We start from the raw sequence: 23036 nt of genomic DNA on the forward strand, positions 1-23036 counted from the left end.
TCCCAATGGATAAACTTAAGGATGCTTTATTTGAAGCTAAACTTACATCTGGTCTTGAGATACAAAAGCAATTGAAGCCTATCATTTCCAGACAAGACAGAATTAAAGCCAACCAGGCTAAATTTGTAGCTACTCAACTGAAAATATTTGGGCAGTTGAATGAGGTACAACAATCTATGAAGCTCATAGTTTCACTCCTGCTTGGTGATGATGCCAAAATGGGGGACAAAGTATTAAAATCTAAATGCAAGAAGCTCCAGCTGAAAGATGCTGATGACAAAGATGATGGTCCTGATGGTGGAAGCAAAAAGAAAAGAGGAAAGGAGATTCTTGGGAATAAAGGTGGAGAACTAGTTGGACCTAGTGGCACTTTTAAAACCACTAGCCAATCTAGAAAAGGTGGAGGGAGAGAGAGAAGTGGAAGAAAATAAAAAACTGATTGTGGCTATAAAATAAGCACTGACAGTCACAAATGCAAATGAAGACCAAGGTATTATGGAGATAGAAGCTGATGCTGAAGCAAGTCAATTTTTATAAATATTGAAGGTTAAAGGTAAAAAGACAACTCTGTTCTACAAGGATCCTAAAATATAAGCTTTTGATTTTGAGGTGAGTAGAAGAATTTTTGAAAGGGAAAATCCAGGATTTGATCTTGAGCAACTGAAGCTTATGGAAGAGGAATTCAAATCTTTGAGAGCAGTAACCGCTGATACTGTCTCACCATATGAAGATATTCCTGGACAGAGACCAACTAAAGGTGTAGTTATCAAAGAAATCAGCCAAACCGAAGTTGAAAGACCTGTTCTAAGGTCTCAAGCTATTTAACTGTTGATAAGAGTTATAAGGGAAATGAGAAAGTTGGTGAGAAATCAAGATCCAAGCCTAAGCCAAAGTCCAAGAAGAAATCAGCATCTACCAAAACTCAAATACTGATAGAACCACTCTATTCAGTAAGTCAAGCTCATGATGATGTTGATGAAGGAAAAGTTCTTGAAAAAGATGCTAATCAGGTTCACAAGAAGAGAAAGGTAATTCCTGGATCTGATTGGGCTGAGAAATTGCAAATCATTCTAACCACTGACAATGCTCAAGTTGGAGAAATAACTGCTGAAATTCAGCTAGTCACAACCACCGGTACTAATCAAGTTGTTGACAGTACAATTTAAGAAACAAAAGTTGATCATTCAAATCCTGAAAGAAATTTAAACTATAATTCAGAAGGCTCAAACTCTGATAAGCCAGAGTTAACTCTTGGAGAAAAAAAAGTTGTTAAGGAAAAGTAAGACACCTGCACCTAAAAGAGATTCTTCTGAGACTATTAATAATATTTACAGTGGTAACTCACGGTCTAGAAGAGCTAGAAGAAGAGGTGGTTTGGGACTTCTAAATGCTGATACTTTTACTAGCAATGCTTTAATTTTAAGAGAGCCTGGAAATCTGACAGGAATAAGAGAGAATGTAAAGCTTGAAAATTTACAGAAGATCATATCTTTCCAAATAGTGCTTGATTTATTTGATACCAACAAGCCTAAAAAGAAGATGTAATTCTAGAATCTGGAAAAAGGTTGAAGATTTCACAAGACCAGATGAGAGATAAACCATGACAAGAGTTGAAATATGTCATAATATTACTAAAGGTAACTCTACTACTGCCAGATGGTCTGCTTATCTGAAGGACCTAGTATACAAGAAGCAGAGAGGAATGGCTTACAAGTCAACATACACTTTAAAATATATTGATGAATCTGGAAACACTATTGATATGCCTATTGTAGGAGCCAAGTTGATCATGTCTGTAGGTGTAAAAGTTCTCACTTTCAACCCAGATTATAAAAAAGTTGGTTTCTTGGAACTGGATGACTTGTCACTTGGAAGATCTAATCTACATGGCCTTATAGTTGCTATCTATCAGAATAATGAATGTACAAAAGAGCTTAAGGATATCAAACAGAGGATAGAGATGTATTTAAATGTTCTTGAAGTAAACTTACTCAAGAAATTCTTTGATGATGCTACTGGGTTTACTAGAGTTCAAGACTGAAGTTAAAGTCTGAAAGCACTGGCTGTAAGATTGATATATGTTTGTATTTATGAATTTAGATGGTTTTGACATCATCAATTAGGAACTTGTACATATTTACATAATGCACAAGTTGGGGGAGATTGTTAGAAAAATTGATGATATCAGTATTTAAACTATCAGAGTTTATTGATCAGCATTTGATATCAGAGTTTGACAGAGGTGACGTCATCAGCATTTACCATCAGTATTTGATGATCAGTATTTGACATCAGCATTTAGTCACATCAGTAATTGTCAAGCTGGAAATCTAGAGATATCAAAGGAGAAAATATTTGCAGAGATATGTCGGTGTAGCACTTTACTTTTTGTAGCAATCAATAGATGGATATATATATATAAGGATTCCTTATTGTATTGTATTAGGATTCTTTATTTATTGTGTAACTGTGCAGTATATAAGCACAGATTAGGTTTACACTTGATGCATTCAAATATTATTATATTATTCACATAACCTAGCAACTCTCAAGGATATTTATTCTTCATTTGAGAGAATATTGTAGTTAGTTTTTATATATCAATATTAAAAATTGTTCTTTCAATTGAGTCTGTTATTTCAATTTGATTATTTAATGTATTCACCCCCTCCCTCTACAGTTGATTAAAGGCCTAACAGGGTGGTTGAGCAGATATATAAGCTATTGGGTCACATCCCATATAATAGAAAAATGGAATTAGATATCTAGTTAATTCTACAAACCGAACTATACGATAACTTGCATCGGTAGGTCTGAATAATTCAGATAATGTGCACTTTATCTTTGAACCATTTGTGCACCCAAAAAACCTTGACATGGATATGAGCTTTGGTCATTCACTCCTTCAACTTAGAGTCTCTATGATCCTAATTGATACATATGTGACATCGATCTTAGAGGTGACAATTTCCTAGCTAACACATATTATCGTGGAATGACAATACTATAACTCGGACAATGGAGGTGGAGATGTAGTGGTGTAACTCGACATCCTGCCACTTTTTGGTCGTTCGTTGTTACAACCTTTATTTTTATATCTAGTTTTTTCATGTCTCAAAATTGATAATAAAAAATTCTTGTACAACTCTAATAGTGAATATTGTGCATATATATATAGACACACACACACACTATTATAGGATGTAATGTTGTAGAATCTTGTTTTAGTTTAAAATGACCTCTCGCCTATCGTGACTTCATTTTGATACCCCAAGCAGAGTCCATTTTATTATTAACCATACTCATTTGAAGTGCACATTTGACCAACCTAATTGAAAATTTAATTTATTTACGAAAACATTCATACTCCTTGTACCAATGCTTTTAGTGTAGGGAATGATCAGTCTAAGTTGGAATCATATAAAATATAATAAAATTGATAGATTGTATGGTAAATTTGAGATGACAACTTTGTATAATATATATTTTACGAGTATTATAGTATGTTGAATAATTTTCTTACTATATATTCTAATATTGAATTATCGATGAACAAATACTTCAAAAGTCAGTGACATAATAAAATTAAATCTGGGGAATTTTTGAAATGTTTTCATTAGGATTTTTATAAATAAGTTATTACTTTTAAATCTTAATAGTATACATACAATGTTATTTTTTAACCCTGATATGTTCATTTTAGTATTAGAAATTATGAATTTTACAGAATATTAATCTTCATAAATTTTATAGTAGTGTATAAAACTATTTCAAATGGTATTGTTAAAAAAATATTTAAATTTAGTGGACACACCTTAAATTTTAATATATGGTCGTGACATAGCTTTTTGGGCTTTTAAATTTTTTGGACTAATTTATCGAATCATTAGGCCCATTATGTCTTATGGTTTGGATAATCTGTTTTTTGTTTCAAGTTCAATTCTAACCCATTAATAATATTAAATTCTCTACTTTCTATAAATTTAAAGGGCATAGCTTCCTATTCCCAAAAGCGACGGCAAGTTCTAGTTTATCTAGTATCTTTACAGGTATGATCGTTCTCTACTTTCCGTTTAAGTTTTTAACGAGCTTATATTATTTTATGCTTTATTTTCAATATATGTGTATCTACCTTAAAAATGTTTCTTCAAGATTTTTTTCCCATTTTAAAATGGGCTTTGTGTGCAATTGTTTCTAAGATTAATTTTGAAATTTCGTACATATTTTCTTTATCGCGCATATGTATATACATTGTAAATCTCGAGATCTTTTCAGATCGTATACTGATTTTGGTAAATTCACGTGTTAACTCTTATTATTCAATGTCTAAATTGTGTACGAAAAAAATCAACCCGTTTATTTTTTTAAAAGAAAAACCCCTCTTAAGATTTTTTTTCAAAGAGCATACTTTGAAATTTAATGCTTGTAATTGTCTTATTTTTAATGTTAACTTGACTCTGAATAGTAGATTTTAGATTCAATTTTGGGTATACGCTCTCAGATATATTGTTCTTTATTAAGTGTTTGTGTTCTTTTTATGCATTTAATAGAGTGATAATGAGTTTACTTATTTGTCTGTGTTAATATTTCCAAGATATCTTTCCTAAAGTCATGCGATTTGAAAATTTAATATCTATAATCTAGGAATTAGACTTTCATATGACTTGTTAACTTGACGTATATGTAGTTATTTGAGAATTTTGTGTTTTAAATTCACAAATTATGTGTATATCTAGTGTTCTTGATAAATTTGTTCCTGGCACATGTATATTTATACAACATGTATTTATTTACGAAGATCTTTTATATTATACGTTTGATTTTTTATAAGAATATTATATATGCTCTTTTGTGTCCTTTCATTTCTCAAGTCTATGTGTCATCTCATATGGGATAGAGTATCATAAGTTAGTGAACGAAAATTAGTCATATAACATGTTATGACAATAATTAAAGTTGAAATGTGATGCATTATAATTTTATTAAACTTTCGTTATGTTCGGGTTGCATAGATAATGAATACCTTGTAGGTAAAAGGTTGGAAAAAATTGAAGTAAAAAGATTAATAATATAGGGATAAAAAGTCATGTGAAAGATTTGGTGGTATATTGCAGGCTTTGTTGGTCAGCCCAACCAAAATTGAGTCAAAATTATGTATGTAGTTGATATGGTCGACTAGTACCTTAACGTTAACTCAAGTGGAGTTTGTTGACCTTTTAGGAGCTTCCCTTTTTAGCGTGAAATTTAAAACTTATCGTGAAAGGTTATGTTATTTTGATATATGTCTTGGAGATTATTGTTGGTCTCATAACTTTAATCCATTAATCTAACGAGTTTAGATGAAACATTAGTTTTATTTCTCCGAGGTTTAGACAAGTCAACTTAAAGGATGAGCATATGTCATACATGACATCGATTCAATCCCATTCCTATTTCGCATAAAATTTGGGCTTTACTTGGTATGGTGTGTAAAAAATAAGTTCAATTTTAGAAAAATTTGAGGGATAATAGGGCCAAGACATATAATGGGATGAGCACCGATATCCTTCCTCTCGTAACACTCCACAAAATGCCCTTATTTATTAACTTTATATGTGTGTTTGTGTATATTGGTGGTGCAACGTAGCATTTTAAGGTAGAACATATAATCATCCAACTAGTACTTTATTTAAGAGTATTTATTGGACCGTGTTAATCCAAGTATCAACTTCATTAGTTGAGAGCTTTCAAAATTTACTGAAAAATAAATCTCAGTGAGTTTAGTTCAAATCGAAAAATATCATGTTAGTGTGAAGTTAAGACTTCCTTGTAGTCTAATGAGTGGTATTATATTTGAAGTTTTGGGTTGCAGTTATATGATGAGATCCCCTCAGTTTGAATTTGTGGTTAAAGATTTATTAAGATGCCTTGTGTCTAGATTCTATTTTATGAAGTTTATGTGATGGGTTTTGTTGGTAAATAACAAATTGGATTGACATTTGACACATATATCTTTAGGAGATAGGATCACGAGATTTGTGGTTTTTGTTTTGAAGAGACTATCGTATGGTGGTGTCAACACAAATACCACATCGACAAGGCAAAAGACTATTCATTTGTATATGACTAGTCGGTTAACTTCATTAATACGTGATCATTTGTGATATGCCCAAAAGTAAATTCTCAAGTGCTCTAACTAAAGCGAACAACATCATAATGTTATGGATTTGGGGCTTGCTTGCGCCAAACATCACTTCATATAACTTTTATCTCGACATATCGTATATTATCAACGATATTGATAATTGCAGCGAGAATTACTTATAATGAGAATTAAGAACTCGGGACATAATCACCAAATCAAAATTTAAATCACCAAAATTTGAATATATGCATATATCTTTTTCAAGCTTATATGTCACCACAACCACCACCATCACTACACTTCCGCCACTAGTTCTGTCACTCAATCTGTATCACCATAACGCCGCCAACACTAACCATTATATCAAAATATAACATTATTATCACCATATTATACAACTGCCATCAAATTTAAGTTAATCTCACTAAATCAAACCATTACCACCACGACATCAACAAAACCAGTATCGAGTCTTGATGGTGGTCGAAGAGAGGTATGATAATGGATGACTTATCAAAAAGAGGTGGAGTTGGAGGAGAAAGAAAGTGGACGAGAGAGACGTGTGGAGTATATCTAAATTCCAATGGTAGATGGAAGGTGGTGGTCGTCGGATATTGTGGCCGGTGAAGATGTCGGAGAGAGAAAAATATGATCACACATAGATGTTGAAAAGTTAAAAAGTTGTAGAGATGAATGAGAGAGACATGTGAAGTAGATCCGAACTCTGACAATTAATGGAAGGTGGTGATTTCCGAAAATTGTGGTGGGGATAAAGGAGGGAGTAAAAGTGAAGGTGGAGGATGATACTTATACGTGTGTGTGTATTATTTAATTGAGTGATCCATATTAAAATATTTAAAAGACAAGGATTAAGTCATAACTTTTTATAATAGGATTTCATTTGATCACACAAGTATATGTATACATATACGTTTATGTATACATATAATTAACTTATAATTCATATATTAATTCTTATAAGAAAATGTATTATGAAAATTGATTTGTTAAAGAATGATAAAAGATAAATTTTATTTCGGTAAAAATTCATGTTTTTAATTTGAAACAAAGATCATGAAGCAAATCAATCATTGGTAAATTTGATGTTTAAGTCAACGGGCTCGTGTAAAGTGTAATGAAATAACATAGATATTTAAGCTGTTGTGATTTTAATTAATGAGAAAGTGAAAGAGTTTGTGTGAAGTATGATAAGTTGCATAAAATTGAGTGAAATATGTCGAATAAATGTAATGGAGTATGGAATAATGTAATGGAGTTTGTGTGCTGCATACTGAAAGTTTCAAGTATCCAGGGTCTATTATATAGAGAAATGGTGATATACTCTCGATGTTACATATCGTATTAAGGCAGGTTGGGTTAGGTTGGGTTAAATGGAGCGCGGCTACTGGCATTTTGTGTGATAAGAGTGTTCAGAAGAGTTTTTGGTATTGAGTCTATTTCTAAAAAAAACTAAAGGAAGGACGTTTACATTGGTATGGACATCTTAGACGGAGATATTTTTCAGCCTTGGTTAGCTGAGTTGAAGGTATTTCGATTAGGGGGCAGAGAAAGAGAGGTAGATCGCGTAGGGCATGGCAAGACCAATTAAGATTGGATATGTCAGCTTTAAATCTCATAGGTGATATAACATTAACATGGTTGCTTGGAGGTGTCGTATTAGGGTGTTAGAAGCCGGGTCTCGTGATTACCGTAGGGTTCTTTCTTTATTGCATGAGTACATTGACATCATCACTAGGTTATATCAGTCATTCCATAAGTTTCTTTGATTGCGATAAAGCATTCAATTTGAGGTAAGTATCGTGTGAATAAAATCACGGGCTAAGGTATTGTATCGAAGTTATCATACACATTTTATGTACTATTCACTAAGCCGGGAGTCTTCATGGAGACAGTTTTCTTACTTAAGGGTAGAGGTGTGACTGCGTACATTTTACCCTTCCCAGACGGGTCTGAGCAGTTATATTGGGTACGTTTGGTTTGGTTTGGTTATGTATAGCGTTAATAATGTATATTATTTAATTATTCAAAAAATTGTGATTCTAAATCTTTTTCATAATAACTTTTTTATTTGTAAAATTTTAGAATTGTAATATAAGTGTAAAAATATTTTAATTATTTTAGCATTTAATTAATCTTTTATGTTCAATTGTTTTAAATAAATGTGCTACATAATTTAAATAAATTGCATTATTAACTCAAATATCTTCATAATATTTTTACCTATTTGTTGTAATTGAATTATTTTTCAAAAAATATATAAGGTGGGGGTGAGGGAAGAACGGACGGTGCTGATAAGACCTAAACCTAGAAAGATCTCAATCATCCCTTATTCATCTCCCTCACTCTGCGTCGTCCGATCTCAAATCTCTCCTCTCTCCATGTCTCCCGCCCTTTTGCTCAATATTTAACAACGTAAAAGTACTTCCTATTTTTTTAAACTTCAAACCCTCTTCCTCAATTTCCCTTTTATAAATTGGCAGTTTATAATATTGATTGATTGCACTCTTACACTCAACTCAATCTCAACCTTGTTTATTTAATTTTTTCTTGAAATAGTTGTGATGTTTTTGTTTGTTTGTATGTTTGTTTATGTAGGGTTTGATTCGATGGCGGAAGTTCCAGCAGGGAGTTCAGAGTATGGAAGCGGGGAGAGTGGCAATCAGAGCCCTCCGTCGTCGTGTCGAGAGCAGGATGGATTACTACCAATAGCTAACATAAGCAGGATTATGAAAAAGGGGATTCCGCAGAATGGAAAGATTGCCAAAGAAGCTAAAGTGTTTGTTCAGGAATGCGTCTCTGAGTTCGTCAGTTTTATCACCAGCGAGTATGCCTCCTCACCTCTTATTTTTTTTGTTTCGCAAGTTGTATTAAATCAATACTTGCTCCTATGTGCCTATATATGCTACAGTTGTTTGGATCATGGGATTTCAAACTCCGTTTATAGAAATTAATGAGATTGAGATTCTAATACAAAAATTGTATTGGAATCTCATTTGTGGGTTGTGATCCTATGATCCAAATGGCTTGACATCTTTTTTGTTTTTGTTTGATATTAAGTTCTGGTGATTTGCAAGCCCCCAACATTACTTGACTAGATGAGAACATTTAGTGTGAGAGGACCATGAAACATATTATGTTCTCTTATGTTTTATCTGTTTTTGCTGTTTGAGGGGTCGGTGCCCCTAATAGTTACAAATGCAACACTTTCGTGTCGTGTTTAATAGGATGGAATGGAATTTCTAATATGTGTGATACCTCTGCCTTCCTCCGGCTCATTGTGCAAATTTCAACCATAGTTTTTTCTCACTTATTTGTAGATGAATATTCATTCCTTTCTCCTAGTCAGATTATTCCCAATCTTAGCAAATTTTATGCCCTGACATTTTCCTCTCACAATTTTTTTTCCTTATATTCCACCTAGACTTATTCACAGTTTCTCATTTCATTCCACCCAACTGCTTTACGATCCCAGATCGCGACAGAGAACAAGAGAGCAAGCGGTTCAGAGCACCTGGCTCTGCCCATTCACAAGGACTCGATTCTATGTTTAGAATGATTCCCCTGCATGGTTTAAACAAAAGAAGGGAAAACAGCAGGACTGTGACTCTTCTATTATATTACGAAAACTTGAAAAGACTAAAGGAACGGGGGAATGACTACCTGTAATAAAGCACAAGCTAATACGAGCCGACCAGAAGAAGCAAGGCTTAGATTACCAGATCCTGGACACAATCAACACAACCTTAGCTTTTTAGATAGATGTAATCTGATTTATGTGAAGCTATACATATATTTACTAATTAGGCTGATCTAACATTGAGGCCAGAACATATGAATGTGACGACAATGGTATGTACTGATATCAGCATTGAGGACTAGTTGCCCTTTCTCTTGAAATTGAGAGACGAACTTAAGTATTAACATTGACTAACAGGAAAGATTTCATCCACCAAGCAAAGAATGAACTTATGAACAACATTTCATGAGAACCTGGATATTTGTATCACCAGCCTGATATTGCTTAGAATTTTTTAAGGTGTTGTTTGTGAGGGGAAAAAAATAAGAAAAAACGGATGACAAGAGGGGTAACTTCAGACACTATAGTAACATAGTTCGCAAAAGGCATAGTTTTTGCCTGTTTGAGTTCCATCATACATATCATCATCAAGCAATTTGTTTTAAATCTGATATGAGTTCTAATATGTGGTTGTTTTGCAAATGGAAACAAGCTCAAAATTAACTACCAAATAAGAGGTTACATGAGCCAGGTGTTATGAGTCTTGTCAGTTAGGTTTTTCTCTGCAGTTCTTTCTTAAACTCTTGATGTCTGAGAATATTAAAAGTTTTTGAGAATTGTCACGGTGAAGAATACAGGAAAGCTGTGTGCATGAAACAAATAGGATACTATTTTATTCAACCTATGGTCATGAAATATTAGTTATAAGCAAAGGAGAATGTTTCCTTTGAGAAATTGAAGGTGAAATACATAGATAAAAACTCTATCAGTGTATTTATCATATGTTACCAGAAGTGAAATTGGCTATATTATGGGTAGAGACAGAGGGGCGGCTACAATATATAAGGATTGTTTTATGTTCTGCTTAATATGGTCAAGCCCTCCTCTAGTTAAGTTAATTGATTTTAATTTAAAATTTGTAACTTTATTTTCTTAAATTCTGATTGGCTTTTTCTATTTTAAACTTTAAAATTGTGTAAATACATACATAAAAGCTTAGAAAGTATTTAACAAAAATTTAATATAATTATACACATCAAATATGTTATAAAAGATAATTTTTATAAAAAAAATTGCTAAAAAATACCCCGCCTTTCACGAAATTTCTTGTTCTGCTACTGTCTATGTTTGGTTTTTGTAATATAGCGGAGGATGAAATGTTCATACAAAAGTTTTTAATGGGGTCATGTTATATTTGTTTTTGTAAATTTTGAGGATTAATCGAATGTACAGGGCGAGCAACAAGTGCAAGAATGAGAGGAGGAAGACTATAAATGGTGATGATCTGCTATGGTCTATGTCCCTTCTTGGATTTGAACATTACATTGATCCTCTTACAGGATACCTGCACAGATACAGAGCGGTAATTCCCTTCCCAAGTATCATATGTTTCAGCTAGTTGGACATGTTTGTTGACAATTTTCTTCATTTTTTTTCCTTTTTCATTTTGGGTTTCACGATGTTCTGGAATGATTGAGCTTGTTCAGATCGAGGTTAGATAATATTTATTGGATAATCTGTTCAATTAAATATGCTGTTATACCAGATGTAAGTTTTCAATTAATGTTTATGATAGGGTGAGAGCAAGGGGTTAGCAAAAGGTGCTGGAGGATCTGCTAAAAAAACTGGGAATAATGGGGTACATTCTCAATTCTTCATATGGAATTCTCTTTATATGACTTTTAATTTCTTTTATTGTTTTCCTGAATAATCTTTCCATTAGTACCTGAATGGCTGTCATTTTCTGTACAGCGTGCTCATCAAAGTTCTTATTCCCAGAGCTTGAACTATGCCAACTCACAGGTTCTCTCTCTCTCTCTCTCTCTCTCTCTCTCTCTCTCTTTCTCTCTCTCTCTCTCTCTCTCTCTCTCTCTCTCTCTTTCTCTCTCTCTCTCTCTCTCTCTCTCTCTCAAAATACGTTCATTTATTATGCATGTTAGCAGTCTTCTTTCAGAGTTAACTTTGTTCAAAATATGTCTATTTATTATGCATGTTAAGTGTTAACAGTCTTCTGTCATAGTTAACTTTGTAATTTATTGAAGGATGACTTGGCATATCTCACTTCATTTGCTGCAACAAGTCGATTAAGCTATATGTAATATCTTTCATTCAGATAGGTTCTGCTTTGTCTGTGTAGCATGCTTTATATAGATGGACTTAAATTAACCACTAAACTTGGATAGGTAGTATATATAGCAGAGTGAGCCAGATTGTTTAAACCTGGAATAACGGTGGAAGTTGTTTAGGGTGAAAGATACTGAGCAGAAGTATCTTCTGCAGTGTGCTAATGTGCGGGTAATGTTTGTGGCTGTAAGAATATTGAAAGAGAAACCTGACCTCTGGAATTTTTAAGTTCTTTTACAGTTTTACAAAGTATGTTAAGAGATCTTTATGGACAGGTTGCAGGAAACTCTTTTGTAATCTCTTATGTTGTCATGCATATATTTCTCACATGCATATTTTTCATGTGCTTGGTTTCGGGAGATATGTTATGAGGGGCATGTAGGTGTAACTATGATAATATTAGATTTATGATATTGTAATGTTCTAAAAAACGTTAGACAGGTCTAGGCGGTGAGCCTACCTTCCAGGGATTAGTCGACTAGGCGGGGATTAAAGAATGATGAATAGAATATTTTTAAATATTATTTTTTATTTATAAAATTTAATTCTTATATTGAATGAAATATTTTTTAATACAAGTAAAAATATAAATACCCTCATTTTATTATCAAATACAATAAGTAAATTTTCCCTTTCATGCTTAAGTTATATTTTCTTTAAAATAAATATATTTTCAGTTTTATTCTTAATTTGATCATTTTTAAGATTTTGACCTATTAATCCTACCTAAATTTTGACCGATCAATCCCGCCTAGATTCGATTCTTGCAAAAAAATGTTCTATGACCGATTTTCTCAAAAATTAGACATTTTGCCCCGCCTAGGGCTGATTAATCGGCCACCTAAGCCCAATTTTAGAACACTTTGTACCCATTACTTGGTATTTCTGCAGTGCACAAGTAGTGTTACAAATGACACAATGAAACCTAAAATTATGTGACAACCTGCATAAAATGCAAAGTTATATGATGATATACCGTAGAAACTACTCTACTAATTCCTATTTTTGTTGAATAAATATTTCAGGCACAGATGCAGCATATGATGGATTCCATGGAAGGCCTGGAGTAAGAGATATGGAACTCCCTGGTCATCATCTTGAAATATTCTTCCAGGGAGATCAAATTTATGTCAGTGATCAACTGTTTGGTACCGAACTCATATGTTATAGGAGCCATGTTAGTAGAGAGGATGTTATATCTCTGTTTGGATGTTTGCTTATATGATTATCGAAAGCAAGATTATGTAATGTTATATACTATCTCCTGTTTTGAATTCCCTGCATAAAGAATTAGCAGGAGGCCGAAAAACGTCAAAACTTTATAATTGGCGGGCATGTTAAATCAATTCCGACAATGACGTTAAATATGGTATAATTTCTATGATGTAACGTTTAAGAAAAAACTAAACTCCAGTGGAGTGTTAAGTATGGATGCACAATAATAAAATATTAAATTTCATGCTAAATATAATTAAAGGTAAATGTAATGTAACTATAAATGTTGCTATTTCCGGTAGCATTTAAGAAAAAAATTATACTATAATTTATGAAAAATTATACTGTAAATATAGATGCACAATAGCAAAAGGCTAAATTTCGCGCCTAAATATAACCAAATATAGATTTAGCAACATATCTATTTTAACATAAAAAAAATAAAAAAAATTGTTATACATTCTCTTTAAGATCACCCATAAATTTGATCTTACGATGTAACTATGAGATTCTAAACATGATGGTTTGTGTTTTTTCATTTTTCATAATTCCCCATTAGAAATAAGAAGTCGTCATTTTTTATAAGTAGTGTCAGGTACCGAATCTGTTCCCAAATATTTTTTCGAATGATATAATGTGATATTTTTCATGTTCAATTTAGTGACGAATATATAGACACGCGATGTTTCATTTCACTACGAGAAAAGTTACAAAGTAGCTAATACATCGACTCTAGAATTTCTCTTTAAAATTGTAGTATAGAATTTTATTCAAGTTCCTAAAAATTACTCTCTCTCTCTTATTTTATTCATCACTCTAAATTGTTGCACACATTTTAATATATTTTGATCGGTAACTTATAAATAAAATTTTAAAAAAATGTAAATTAGAATATAATTTGTCTACTCAGATTTACAAAAAGAAAATTTATAAACGATAATTTTAATTAACAAATCAAATTCAAAACGTTTAAAATGATAAATAAAAAAAATAGAGGAAGCAACATTTTTTAAAAATATCCGTCAGATTGAATTTTTGAGTTCTTGCGGGAAGACAATAGACCCGCAAGTAGGGGTGTACAGATAAATCGCTCAACCGCATCCAACCGCTCAACAGCATCCAACCGCTCAACCGCTCGCAACCGAACCGCATTTGCGGATAATCGCGAAACGCGGGTTGGTTGTGAATTTAAATTTTAAAAACCGCTCATTCGCGGTTTGGACGCGGTTTTAAATATTTGAAAATCGCAAAATCGCAACTGCAACTCGCAACATATATTTATAATAAAATATATTTTCAAAAATGTAGTTGATATTATATAAATTAATAAGTATACACATTTATTAACTAATTTTAGGTTAATATTAATACTTCGTTCATAAGATTCACAATCATTATAAGATATATAACGAAACAAATGAAAAATGTAATCAACATGTAATTTTTTTATCGTTTTCTTTTTTTCTTTTCTCTCCGCCTTCACATTTTTTGTATGTTTTTAATATCCTTGCTCCACACGGAGCATTAGTTTATATTTTATTTTTGAATGTAATTTATCACGTAACTTAAATTTCAATTTATTAATATTCCGAATTTATTTTTTTACAAATTATTAATTATTTTATAATAAGTAGTTTAACTGCAAACCGATTCGCAATAACCGCAAATTCGCAACCACAATTGACATGGTTAACCGCAACCCCAAATGCGGATGACAATTTTCTAAAACCGCTCTTCGCGGTTTGGTTCGAGTTTTACCCCAAAACCGATCCGATCTGAACCGCGTAGACCCCTGCGAGCAAGAGGTTGAAAAAGAAGGCAGGACAAATTAGAGGACATAACACAGTACACATATCACCCCCAATCTCCATTCATAACTCACGTCCAGATTAATATCTGCGTAATATAATATGAATGCGGCTGCCTAATATAATATCTATCAATCGATTTCTTATAATGATTTGTCTGTCTCTAATATATTTGTAATCTATTTATGAATAACAATTATTCTCGAAATTCGATTCCGAAAGATAAACAAAATTAAAAGCCATACAAAAATCAGAAAAGAGAGAGGACCAAATGTGGATGGGCTAGTAAAATGACCACCAACATCATCACTCCACCACCGTGGCCAACCACCTCAACCCACCCTATCACCACCGCTCTCCACCGTATATCCCCACCTCTCAAAAACCCATTTCGTGTCCAAACCTCAACACAGCCCAACTCCTCAAATCTTAGTATCTCGACCCCAAACAACAACAATAATAATAACCAACAACAAATAGTTCCAAACAATCCCCAAGACCAAACACTAATCTTACTTCTCCGACAAAGAAAAACTGAAGAAGCTTGGTTAGCTTACTCTAACTCTACTAATCTCCCCAACCCCACTTGTCTCAGCCGCTTAATTTCTCAACTCTCTTATCAAAACACTCCTTGTAGTTTCACTCGAGCTCAATCTATTATCACGCGTCTCCGTGATGCGCATCAGCTACACCGTCTCGACGCCAACTCTCTGGGCCTTCTTGCTGTTTCTGCTGCTAAATCAGGTCATGTTCTTTATGCAACTTCTATAATTAAGTCTATGCTCAAGTCTGGTTATCTTCCTCATGTTAAGGCTTGGAGTGCTGTTGTTAGTCGTTTAGCGTCTTCCGGTGATGATGGTCCTGCTGAGGCTTTGAGGTTGTTTACGTCTGTTGTTAAGAGGGTAAGGCGTTTTTCGGAACCCAGTGTTGTTATTGATTCTTTGCCTGATACTGCTGCTTTTAATGCTGTGCTTAATGCGTGTGCCAATTTGGGGCTTAGTAAGAAGTTTTTGGAATTGTTTAATGAAATGCGCGAGTTTAAGTGTGAACCTGATGTGTTGACTTATAATATTATGATTAAGTTGTGTGCCAGAGTTAATAGGAAGGATTTGCTTGTGTTTGTGTTGGAGAGGATTCTTGACGAGGGGATAACGGTGTGTATGACCACGTTGCATTCTCTTGTTGCGGCTTATGTTGGGTTTGGTGATTTGGAGATTGCGGAGGAATTGGTACAGGCTATGAGGGAAGGTCGGTTAGATTTATGTAGAATTCTTAGGCAGTCTTCTGATTCTGAATTTGTAAGAAAGACGGAGAACCATGTGTTTGCAAAATTGCTTCCGAATTCTGTTTCCTCAAACGATTATGAGCCGCCAATGTTGAAAAAAGTATACAAACCGGATTCTAGAATATATACAACGTTAATGAAGGGGTATATGAAGCAAGGTCGTGTTTTGGACACGATGAGAATGTTAGAAGCAATGCGCCTTCAGGAAGATAGTGGCAGTCGCCCTGATCATGTTACATACACGACAGTTATTTCTGCGTTTGTTAAGGTTGGCGCAATGGATAGGGCAAGGCAGGTGCTCGCTGAGATGTCTAGGATCGGTGTGCCTGCTAATAGGATTACTTATAATATTCTCCTTAAGGGATATTGTGAACAACTTCAGATCGACGAGGCCAAAGAATTGATTCGCGGAATGACTGGCGGTGATGCAGGTCTTGAGCCTGATGTGGTTTCTTACAATACTCTAATTGATGGGTGTATATCGGTGGATGATAGTGCAGGGGCTCTTACCTATTTTAATGAGATGCGAGCAAGAGGAATTGCTCCCTCCAAGGTTAGCTACACCACGTTAATGAAAGCATTTGCTTTTTCGGGTCAGCCAAAGTTAGCCAACAAAGTTTTTGACGAGATGCTTAATGACCCGAGAGTGAAGGTTGATTTGGTTGCATGGAATATGTTAGTTGAAGGTTATTGTAGGCTGGGATTACTCGAAGATGCAAAGAAGATTGTAGAGAGGATGAGAGAGTATGGAGTTCATCCAAACGTGGCCACATATGGAAGTCTTGCAAACGGTATAGCATTAGCCAGAAAACCTGGAGAAGCACTTCTGCTATGGACTGAAGTAAAGGAGAGATGTGGAATGGAAAATGGAGAAAATTCAAAATATTCTCATGTCCCGCGATTACAGCCTGATGAGGGGCTGTTAGATACACTGGCTGATATTTGTGTGAGGGCTGCTTTCTTTAAGAAAGCATTGGAGATTGTAGCTTGCATGGAAGAGTATGGAATACCACCAAACAAAACAAAGTATACCAGAATATATGTTGAAATGCATTCAAGGATGTTTACAAGCAAGCATGCGTCCAGAGCCAGACAGGACCGAAGGAAGGAAAGGAAAAAAGCAGCAGAGGCTTTCAAGTTTTGGTTGGGATTGCCAAATTCTTATTATGGGAGTGAGTGGCGACTTGAACCTGCTGATGGAGATGAGTGAGCATCTCATTTTGTATAACATCCAATTCACTGGAGTATATTAACAAGAGCTACACTTCTTGTTGGATGGAAACTGTAGAACCATAACTGTAATACAAAAGCAAATATAGTATACTATTGTGGATGTATCATATCATTATTCCATAATATTGTCATTATTATTAACATGTTTTATGTTATTGTTTCAATTTGTGGACGTACTGTTATCAACATTAAGGCTTAATGATTAAGCTATTACTGGATCAAATGTGTGCAAGCAAATGACGGCAGGCGACTGGAAAGAAGTACATTTGTTGCTAAATTTATTGTTTGAGCTTGGTAAAAATTATCATCATCAACACAGGTTTCCTCGAAAAAAATAGAATTAATTTGGGTAAGAACTGCATACTCCAGCTGATGCCCGAGGCGCTTCTTTTCCAGAAACTTATATGCAGTTTATATTATGCAAATATTTTTCCAGCAAAGCAACACCCTGAGAGCTGGGGGCATGCAGGAGGGAGAGGAGAGAGATGATCAATTATCGTTTTCAATAATTTACAATTATTCTGTATAATTGTAGTCTTGATCTTATACGAGAAGGTCATTTATTCACATGACTGAAGCATAGCAGAATTGGATTATGGTAGATATCGCTAAAACTTTTGATACCTTAATGTATATTTATCACTTTGCACTCTGAGATTAAGATGCTGATGATACCTGCAGGAGAAAGATTTGAGATTTGAAAACCGTTGGAGCCAAAATTTGGTAACGGATTATATCGGTCAAGAATGGTTCAATTGTAATCAAATTGGAGTAAAAGGACGAAGGGTTAGGTCTTTTGACCGTAATGCATGAGGGGATAATGCGCCCTAGAATAGGACGCGTCCTCATTTAGTCAAATACATGATATGATATGGGCCATTTGGAAAGGGATGATGCGCCATAGGGGTAGGAAGCGCCCTCATTGAATGAAATACATGATCATGAAATACATGACATATTGGATGAAATACATGATCCAAAAATACATGATATGGATCATTTGGAAGTAAGATTGCAATGTAAGAGGAAGTGATTGTAACCCTACGCGCTCTCATGAGACGAAATGCAGGATATGGAGAGTCTTGCATGAGGGTGTACGAGTGTTGCCATAAGGCCCTCAAATATAACCGGACACATTTTTCTATATACATACATGTGTATATATATGTACTAGCCTATAACCTGTGCGATGCACAAACTAATTATAATATTTGCAATTTTTTTATTTTTTTATTTTATACAAATCATAAAAATTAGTAAGCGTGTAGGTGCACTATTACGCGGCGGTTTATGTATTTTCAATATATTTCGACTTATTCGAGATTGAGATTAATGAAATTCAAATATTTACGTATTATTTTGAATACATCATATAATTGAAGGATTCAAAATTTAGATAAATAAAATTTTAAAATGATATCTTGCTACAGTCTATAGGTTGCTTTGCTACGTCGGTGCAGAGCCTACAGGAAATTGGGAGTCTTGAATAGGAGTGGTATATGCGGATGACCTGATATTATTTTTTAAAATATTGTTTTTTAAATTTTCCTTGATTTATTAATTATTTTGTTATATTATAATTTGAATTACTAAACTTAATTTTGAAACTATTTGATTTTTGACAAAATAGGTAAGAAAGCGGTTGAGTATAGGTCGCTTTGATGTGCCAGTGCAGAACCTATAGGAAATTGGGAGTCTTGAATATGAGTGGTATATACGGATGACTTGGTATTATTTTTTTTGATATAATTTTTTAATTATTTTTTAATTTATTAATTATTTTGTTATATTATAATTTGAATTATCAAACTTAATTTTGAAAGTACTTGATTTTTTACAAAAGAGGTAAGAAAAAAGTTGAGTATAGGTTGCTTCGCTTTGCTGCGCCAGTGTAGAGCCTATAAGAAATTAATAGTCTTGAATAAGAGTTGTATATGTGGATGATTTGGTATTATTTTTTTTAATTATTATTTTTAAAATTTTTCTTGATTTATTATTTTTTTTGTTATATTATAATTTGAATTGCTAAAATTAATTTTGAAAGCATTTACTTTTTTACAAAAGAGGTAAAAAAGAAGTTGAGTGCAATTAAAAATTAAGTTGGATAATAATTCATATAGTTATATTATATACATGATTTATTTTTTTTAATAAAATTATATTTATTTAAATTTTATTTTGGAAGGTGTTAACATACTTAATGTGTTAACCAACCAACCAACCAAATGTAATCATGTTTCGTTTATTCTTTTTTAAAATTTTCTTAATTTATTAATTATTTTGTTATATTATAATTAGAATTACTAAAATTAATTTTGAAAGTATTTGATTTCCTACAAAAAAGGTAAGAAAGAAGTTGAGTATTAGTCGTTATGCCGAGCCTATTAGAAATTGGGAGTCTTGAATATGAGTGGTATATGTGGATAATTTTGTATTATTTTTTTAAATTTTTCCTGATTTATTAATTATTTTATTATATTATAATTTGAATCACTAAAAGTAATTTTGGAAGTACTTGATTTCCTACAAAAGAGGTAAGAAATATGTTGAGTGCAATTAGAGATAAAGTGGGATAATAATTCATAGGGATTGTAGTTATATTATATATATGATTTAATTTTTTTAATAAAATTATATTTGTTTAAACCTTGTTTTGGAAGGTGTTAACATGCTTTTTAGGAAGGTTTAACCAACTAACCCAACGAAATCATGTTTCGTGTATAAAACCTTTAATCCCTGCACTGCACGGATTGATTATAAAATTTGTAATTTTACCATTTAAATATTTTATGAAAAAAAATTAAAATAATAATTATATATTATTGATATTAATGAAGTTAAAATATTTACGTATTATTTTGTATGCATTATATTATTGGAAGATTCAAAATTTAGATTGTTAAAATTTTAAAAAGTCATTTTATCACATGTTATAAGTCGCTTCGTTGCGAGTGTAGAACCTATAAAAAAGTGGGAGAGCCTATACGAAAAGTGGGAGTCTTGAATAACATTGGTGTATGTGGATGATTTGTTATTGTTTTTTACTATTATTTTTTAATTTTTTTCTTTATTTATTAATTATTTTGTTATATTATAATTTAAATTACTAAAATTAATTTTAGCAGTGTTTGGTTTCTTACAAAATAGGTAAGAAAGAAGTTGAGTCCCATTAAGTATTAAGTTCAATAACAATTCATGGAGTTTGTAGTTATATTAAATACATGATTTAAATTTTTTTAATTAAATCATATTTGTTTAAATTTTATGTTGGAAGGTGTTAAAAAATTTTTTAGGAAGGTGTTAACCAACCGATCAAACGAAATCGTGTTTCGCTTATAATAATATAGTTAGAAATTAATTTGGATAATAATTTATAGAGTTTGTAATTATATTAGATACATGATCTAATTTTTTTAAATAAATTATATTTGTTTAAACTTTATTTTGGAAGGTATTAACATTTTTTTAGGAAGATATTAACCAACCGACCAAACGAAACAATGTTTCACCTATAATAGTAATATGTATTTTTCATATTTTTTTGTAATTTTGATATGTTTGAACATGTATGTGTTTTATTAATTTATATGTTATATTTATTTTCAATAGTTTTATTTTATTCAATATTATTCTTTTAGAAAATGCTATTTGTCAAAAATGTGCCCGTGCAATAACTAAACATAAAATAGATCTTATTTGACTTATAATTTTACATAAATTCATGCTAGTGCAACAACTAATTTTAAATAAATTCATGCTAGTGCAACAACTAAATATAAAATATATCTGATTTGATTTATAATTTTAAATGTATCTATTAATAAACTTTGTTTTTAAGTAATATTTTAAATTTAAGAACATCAAATTTAAGAGCATTGTGGGCTTGTGTTGTTTGATGGATAGCTAGAAGATTGGCGGAGAGTTGTAGTGTTTGTATAATTACATATTTTGTCAAAAGAGAAAAGTCTCTAAGCACAACGTTAATCTTTATAAATTAATAATATAATCATAATTTATATTTTTAGAAGGTGAAATATGTTTTTGGAATGTGGTAACCAACAAATCAAATTATCCAACGTTTTGCTTATAATAGTATAGTATAGATACAAAAATAGGAAAAAAATGTTTAGTAAAAAAATATAATTTTTTAATGTTAAAAAATTGTAAATGAAAAATAATTGAAAAATATTATTATTTAAATAATTTTAAATTATTATCATGAATAAGTCATATTAATTCTAAAAATACTAGTATAAAAGTTATTTAAAAACACAAATTGCATTGTAAATCACCATTAATGCTTTAGTTTTACGAGTCCAGCTACTATTTTTAATGAAAAGTTTACACTTAACTAGTATAATTATATATACTTATTTTTTATTGGTGACAATATATACGTTATTCAAATAATGATTCAAATATCAGGTATATTATTTATCTTAAATATATATTATATGAAACAAGTCAATTTAATATAAAATAAATTAAACAATGGGTTGAAGAGATCTAAATTACAAGTTTTGGTATAAATTAGTTTTTATTTGACTATTTTTTTTGTTTATCAATATTATATCTTACTTTTTTATAAAATAATATATCATAAGTCACATGTACAACTTATCTCTTTAGGATAAATATTTAATTTCTAAAAAATAGCATAATATATTAAAATTTACATGTATAACTATTTTTTGGTTAATTTTGATTATATAATAAAATTACTTTTTGAATTTAAATTATTATATTTTGTTTATAAATTTTATTTTTTTATTATTTCATGCATATTTTTTTTTTTAAAATTAGTAGGGCATTATTTTAAATTTTGAAAAGGGCACTTAAAATTTCAGACACGGCTCTGAGGATATGGATTGTCTATGTGTTTGTATTACAATATAAGGGAGAATGTGCACATTTAACGGGCTTAATACGCGTCCTAACTTAGGGAGATGCATACTTTTGAATTCATTTGGATAGTCTGGCTTGTCCTCACCTAGAACAAGGCAAACAAGGACAAGTTCAAGACAAGGTGGGCATGAAAGGAGCAATTCAGTATTATTTTCACTAACATATTTGTTGTAGGTATTTTTTTAAAAATTCCCTCCTTAATCGGTCAAGAAGGGAGATGTCCGTGAAAACTTTGAAGGCCTCCATAGATATGCCTGATTATTGAAGGTCTCCTCATGTATTCAACGGGTGTCCTCGTTAAGGATGCGAGGTTAATATTGATGTGTACTTTGAAAGCTCTGTTCTTGTATTCAATGGGTGTCCTCGTTGGAGAACTTTGGAGTCACCCTGCGCTTTGCACCCAAGAGCTTGGGATCACTTGTCATGTTATCTAGTGGGGTTATCCTCATTCAGGGGACATGGACACGTCTGGAATTTGAGGTGAACCGTGGACTACGTCTAAGCCCATTAGATTTCTTGTGCCCCAAGAACTACGTCAGGCTTGATTCCTATATAAAGGGTGAAAGAGATGTGTCCTAAGTCCAA

The 23036-nt window shown here is 32.2% G+C and overlaps 2 protein-coding genes across 2 annotated transcripts; both read left to right on the forward strand.

Annotated features, from left to right (window-relative positions):
* The first annotated feature begins 3998 nt into the window (after positions 1-3998).
* Positions 3999-13351, forward strand: LOC141717038 (nuclear transcription factor Y subunit B-8-like). Its single transcript, XM_074519167.1, has 6 exons — positions 3999-4049; positions 8741-8969; positions 11115-11244; positions 11458-11520; positions 11634-11684; positions 13031-13351. Exons 2-6 carry the CDS (start codon positions 8752-8754, stop codon positions 13073-13075), a joined length of 507 nt encoding a protein of 168 aa, XP_074375268.1. The 5' UTR covers positions 3999-4049; positions 8741-8751; the 3' UTR covers positions 13076-13351.
* A 1809-nt stretch (positions 13352-15160) lies between these two features.
* On the forward strand, positions 15161-17719 carry LOC141720635 (pentatricopeptide repeat-containing protein At3g09650, chloroplastic). Its single transcript, XM_074523153.1, has one exon. It carries the CDS (start codon positions 15319-15321, stop codon positions 17521-17523), a length of 2205 nt encoding a protein of 734 aa, XP_074379254.1. The 5' UTR covers positions 15161-15318; the 3' UTR covers positions 17524-17719.
* The last annotated feature ends 5317 nt before the right edge of the window (positions 17720-23036 follow it).

This window comes from Apium graveolens, chromosome 4 (assembly GCF_009905375.1).
Source record: "Apium graveolens cultivar Ventura chromosome 4, ASM990537v1, whole genome shotgun sequence".
In the NCBI taxonomy this organism is placed as follows: domain Eukaryota; kingdom Viridiplantae; phylum Streptophyta; class Magnoliopsida; order Apiales; family Apiaceae; genus Apium; species Apium graveolens.